This window comes from Mesoplodon densirostris, chromosome 3 (genome assembly GCF_025265405.1).
Source record: "Mesoplodon densirostris isolate mMesDen1 chromosome 3, mMesDen1 primary haplotype, whole genome shotgun sequence".
Taxonomy (NCBI): Eukaryota; Metazoa; Chordata; class Mammalia; order Artiodactyla; family Ziphiidae; genus Mesoplodon; species Mesoplodon densirostris.
The window spans coordinates 65183617-65189616 of NC_082663.1; the positions used below are offsets into that span (position 1 = coordinate 65183617).

At 42.2% G+C, this 6000-nt stretch overlaps 1 protein-coding gene across 1 annotated transcript in view; it reads left to right on the plus strand.

Moving 5' to 3' along the window:
* The window catches only part of THBS4 (thrombospondin 4), a 48972-nt gene extending 46693 nt beyond the window's left edge, over nucleotides 1-2279 (plus strand). Inside the window, exons 21-22 of the mRNA XM_060091784.1 lie at nucleotides 1398-1537; nucleotides 2089-2279. Of these exons, the coding sequence (XP_059947767.1) occupies nucleotides 1398-1537; nucleotides 2089-2150 (202 nt within the window). The 3' untranslated portion in view covers nucleotides 2151-2279. The remainder of the gene's footprint in view (nucleotides 1-1397; nucleotides 1538-2088) is intronic.
* Nucleotides 2280-6000: the final 3721 nt, after the last annotated feature.

The following is a 6000-nucleotide window of genomic DNA, read 5'->3' on the forward strand; positions in this document are numbered from 1 at the left end:
TGGACACAACAGTGGTATTGCCAGCGGTGATGTGACTTTCTAAAATGGTGAACAGAGAAGGACAGATATCGTATGACATCGCTTATATGTGGAACCTAAAAGGTACAAATGAACTGATTTACAAAACAGTAGAGTCACAGATGTAGAAAACAAGTTACACCGGGCGGGGAAGGGATAAATTAGGAGGTTGGGATTAACATATACACACTACTGTATATAAAATGCGTAACTAATAAGGACCCACTGTATAGCACAGGGAACTCAATATTCTGTAATGGCCCACGTGGGAATAGAATCTAAAAAAAGTGGATATATATATATATGTATAACTGATTCACTCTGCTGTACAGCAGAAAGTAACACAACATTGTAAATCAACTATACTCCAATAAAATAAGTAGTGAACAGCTTAATTTTTAAACAAAACAAAGTACAGTTAACCTTTGAACAATTCAGGGGATCAGTTCCAGGACCCCGCCATGGATAAAGATCCGCAGGTGCTCAAGTCCCATAGTCGGCCTTCCGTATCAGCGGCTCAGTATCTGCAGAGTCAACCACCTGTAGATCACATAGTAAAGTAGTATTTGGGGAAAATCCACATGTAAGTGGACGCATGCAGTTCAAGCCTATGTTGTTTCAGGGTCGACTGTACTCAGTTTCTCAATTTACCCTGGAAAATCAGTTAATACCAGTGCAAAAACTACTTGATGTTCACAAGTGAGAGAGAGTTAGGTTCTAAGCCCAGATAAACAGTCTCTTCACTTACCCAAGGGTCCGGAGGAGCACCCCAAAAGTGTCTGGATGCAGGACAAGTTTTGATTTTTCTCTCCAGGGCCTTGTAAGCTACCCAGCACCCCTGGCCTCTGTCACTAAATGCCACGGTGACAGCTCAAAATGCTCCCACAAATTTCTAAAACCCTGCTTAGGGAGTGCTGTCCCTCCCGAGGAGAATCATTGCTCTGGGATTCCACCAAATGTTACCAGTTCGACCTAGAGAAAAGCAGTGGTTTTCAAGCATGATGTCTGGACAAGGTAACTCACTGGACAGTGAAGTCACAAAGCCTCTTGGTCCTGAGTCGTATTGTGATTTCTCTTTAACTCATCAGCGAGTACCCATCGAGTTGAACTCAGTGCCCAGCATCATGCTAGGCCTTTGGAGAGACAGAAGAGGGGAGATGTGGACAGGTGGTCCCTGACCTCATGGAGCTTCCAGTCTTGTAGGGAAAGGGGAACACAGCAGCGGGAGCACAATCCAGGTCTGTGAAAAGTGGAGTATGAAACAGAGCAAAGACGCAGGTGGATAAGAAGTGGGACCCCTAGGTCTTATGACAGGCGCTTCCCCCAACCTTGGTTGGAGACCCACTCACGGAGACCCGCTCTGGCTTTGTTGTCCGCAGGGTGCAGTTTTATGAAGGCTCCGAGTTGGTGGCTGACTCGGGGGTCACCATAGACACCACCATGCGTGGAGGCCGGCTCGGCGTGTTCTGCTTCTCCCAGGAAAACATCATTTGGTCCAACCTCAAATATCGCTGCAATGGTAATGTATATTCTTGTTACTGCATGATATTACTACAAAAAAAAAATCAAATAATGCCACCCTATTGTATAGCACACATCCCTTCCAGAAGCCACAGGCTCATGCCACATATTCCCGAAACCTGAGAATCCCTGTGTAATCCAAGTAAAAGGTAGATCTCATTTTTCCTATTTGATAGATGAGGAAATTGAGCCCCAGAGAATTAAACTGCTTGGCTTAGGATGTGGGTTCAGTGAGAGATTCAGGCAGGTTTAATTGACAGGCAGCCTTCATTTTCATACAGCTCACACATAATCATAAACTCAAAATCCATTCTGTGTGCAAATTTTCTTTAGGCCTGTGAATGAGCACTCCTGGGCTTTAAGCCAACAATTTGCAAAGCAGCCGGCGGTAGAAAATGGCTGCCGGGGGTGTGGCGTGAAGTGGTGTCTTTGGGGGCCTGCTGAGTGGGCTGACAGCAACCTCTACAGGGTGCCTCCCAGCATGAGATGCACCAGGATGTGGGCTGGAGGGAGCCTTCCTAATCCCCCTGTGCCTGTTCTCCTTTGCAGACACCATCCCAGAGGACTTCCAAGAATTTCAAACCCAGAATTTCGATCGCCTGGATAACTAAACCAAAGAAACAATCTGTGACTGCTTTTCCAAACACTGAAACCACATATTTTTTAACTTCCTACAGCTTTCTTTATATACACTGTGGCTTTCTTTTGCCCACCCAAATATACCAAACTTTTTATATGAATGTAGCAATAAAGAAGAGATAATTTCTAAAAACTGTGTTACCCAGACATCGCTTGCACGTGGCTCAGGCTTTGATGATGTGTGTGCCGTTCTCTGTGGTGTCCACGTTCAACTTGCCAGGGGATCTTTTTTCCTCAGACGTGAGATTGAGCACGTGCATCAGTCAAAAGGCTCAGGCCAGAGGTTTCATCTTCCGTCTCTCCAGTTAGCTACACACAGAAGCCTAACAGTTCCGTGCTCACCTCAGCAGCCTCCTTATTCTGGGTAAGAAGCCTCAGAAACACTGCTCAGGGACACCTTTCCTATGAAGACTTTTCCTGACCCATCCTGGGGCAGATTTGTCCAGTTCCTTCTGTTACCCTCCCCACCTCACACACACCTTCTGCCCAGACTTCTATGCCAGCACTTTCAATACGGTTATTGTGCTTATTTATGTATTTGGCTCCCTCTAGTGGAATATCAGCTAATTGAGAATAAAGGACCATGTCTTAACTACAATCTGTATAATCTGAGTGCCCGACATGGAGTAGATATCCAGTAAATTTTTTGCTGGCTGGCTGCACGAATACCTCTTAAGTAATAAGGACAATAGCGTATATGGATCATATAAGCCCTCCTACAACTCAGAAAGCTGCTCACAACATACATTCTATCTGCGGTGGTATCAGCAGCCTCACTGTATGTACGGGACGGAAACTTGCCTGATTTTTGCACTAGCCTTTCTCCCGTTCCATTTGTTAGGCAAAGATCCAGGCAAATTTTTATAAATTCCCTTAGATTTTTGTTTCAAGGAATATTGCTGGGAAGTAATATATTCTCCAAATTCTAAAATTCCTGGAAATATTTTAAATCATAAATAAAGGATAAACACTATGACCACTGTTTTATTATATTTCAGTAGTCAGAAAACACAGTGGCATATGCATGACCAATATGAGATGTGCAGGATTTTGGGCCACCTCTCACACGTATAGCCTACAGATGGAGGTTGCCTCGAAAGTCAGGACTTAGACCTTCAATCAGGGTCTTCAGTGAGTGTACAGAACTTAGACCTGTCTACCAATTATTCCTTCTGCTGACACAGAGGGAATCTAGTCTCGCAGGCAGATCCTGCTACAGGAGCTGCCTTCCCAGGATCTCTGGGCCATATTGCTGTCATGACATCTGTGGTTCCACATCTACAAATCTTTCCCAATTCCAAAGAGCCCAGGAAGGAGAAGTAAATTCATATGGTTGGAGATTGTCATCTCTCCATCTTCCCCACTTTCCTTGCTTTTCGTGTCCCACTGAAAGGTTATTTCCTGAGCCCCGAGGGCCTCCAGGAGCTCTCTGGCCCTCCTGGTCCCCACCCACTCTATGGTAGAGTTACATTATACCTTTATAGGTATAAAAGGTATTTCATACTACAAAATTTTAGTGCGCTTTCTCTGGAGCCCTTGGCACTTTACTAGCAATATGTGATGAAGGCTACAGATCCTCTTCTTGGGGGATTTCATTCTAATCACTGAAGTACATGCCAAACCCTGTACCTGAAACACATGCATTTATAAGAGGAAAGTGTGTTAGTTGATCAGCTCTGGATGTGAATCTGAGCTGGTCTTACAGTATCTCGATCTGACTTTCAGTGAGACCGGCATGCTTATCAAAACTATCCTGTGCTCCTGTATTTTCCCCTACAAGCCTCCCTGAGGCTGCTGGAAAGAGGAGGCAGCCTCCCTGCTCTTAGCTGGGCAGTTGCTCCCCAAAAGCAGTATGTCCACAGGAAATTTTCTTTAGATAATTGATACTTTTTTGTTTATGACCATGATAGTACCATGGGCTCACAGGAGATTTAGAACATAATTCCATACTTTAGAGAGCTTATTAACATCATATATAATAAGTTTTGTCTCCCCCCAAAATCAGAGGGCAAATAGAAAAGGCAGACCCAGTGGTGTGCTTAATTAAACCAGCACATGCCAGCTCATGAGAGCTAACCAGTAAATTCTTAGGAACTCTGCGAGCCAGTTCTTAAACTGTTGAAAATGTGAAATTAGCCATGGTGGGCTTATTTACACCACAGAAATTGGCAAACACTACAAATTAGATTCCAGATTGCTGACTGCCAAACATTTACCAACACACAACTGGGTACACTTCCTTATTCCTAGTCATTCTTCATCAATATCTTGGAAGCTGGTGTAGAAAGCTTGAAACTTTCAGAAAACTTCTTGTTTAAGAAGTAGAGAAGTACTCTTAGAAGTAAACGTAGGGAAGAAGCTCTTTGACGTGGATATTGGCAATGATTTTTTGGATATGATACCAAAAACACAAATGACAAAAGCAAAAATCAACACATGGGACTACATCAAACTCAAAAGCTTCTGCACAGCAAAAGAAACAATTAACAAAATGAAAAGACAACCTGCAGAATGGGAGAAAATTTTTACAAACCATATATTGGATAAGGCATTAATATCTGAAATATATATTTTTAAAAACCCATACAACTCAGTAACAAAAAGCAAACAATACAATTTTTAGATGGACAGAGAACTAAACAGTTTTCCAGAGAAGACATCAAAATGGCCAACAGGGACATGAAAAGATGCTCACCATCACTAAGCATCAGGGAAATGGAAATCAAAACCACAATGGGATTCATCTCATCTATTAGAATGGCTACCATCAAGAAGACGAGACAACAAGTGCTGGCGAGGAGGTGGTGAAAAGAGAACCCTTATACACTGTTTGAATGTAAATTGGTCCAGCCACTATGGAAAACAGTATGGAGTTTCCTCATAAAGTTAAAAATAGATCTACCATAAGATCGGTATATACCAAAAGAAATGAAAATAGGATTGCAAAGCAATACACGCACTGCCATGTTTATTGCAGCATTATTCACAATAGCCAAGATATGGAAACAACCTAAATGCCCAATGGATGAATGGATTTTAAAAAAAGATGTAGTATACACACACAATGGAATATTATTCAGGCATGAGAAAGGATCTCCTGCCATTTGCGACAACATGGATGGACCTTGCATATAGTATGCTGAGATAAGTCAGGTACAGAAAGACAAATACTGTGTGATATCACTTATATGTGGAATCTAAAAAAGTCAAACTTTTGAAAAACAAGAGTAAAATGGTGTTTACCAGAGGATGGGGAGTGAGGGGATAAGATTGCTGTTGTTTAAGGGTACAAACTTGCAATGAGAAGTAAATACGTCATAGAGAGCCAATGCCCGATACAGTGAATATACACGACAATACTGTACTACAATCATCAGACTTGCTGAGACTAAAACGTAATTATCCCAACCACTAAAAAGAAATTATAATTATGTAATATGATAGAGGCACCAAATATCACTGCAACAGCAATCACATTACAACATGTAAATATATCAGATTAACATGTTGTATACCCTAAATTCACACAACGTTATATATCAAATATATTCAATTTAAAAAAGCAAAGAAGTGGAAGAAACTGAAAATCGGGAAGCACTTGAGAGAGGCTAGACAAAGGCCAGATACACATCATAGGAACAGACTAGCAGGTGTGGTACCCTCTTCCCCAAGTCACAACCTGGGACTTTTGAATGTATACACTCAACTTTATCTCAGTGACTCAAATTCCTATTAGAGTTTCATTCAGGTTAGTAAGGTCCTCCTTTGAGTTTTAGTAACACCCCTAGGAGTCTGAGCAGCCATCACTCACCAACGAGGATA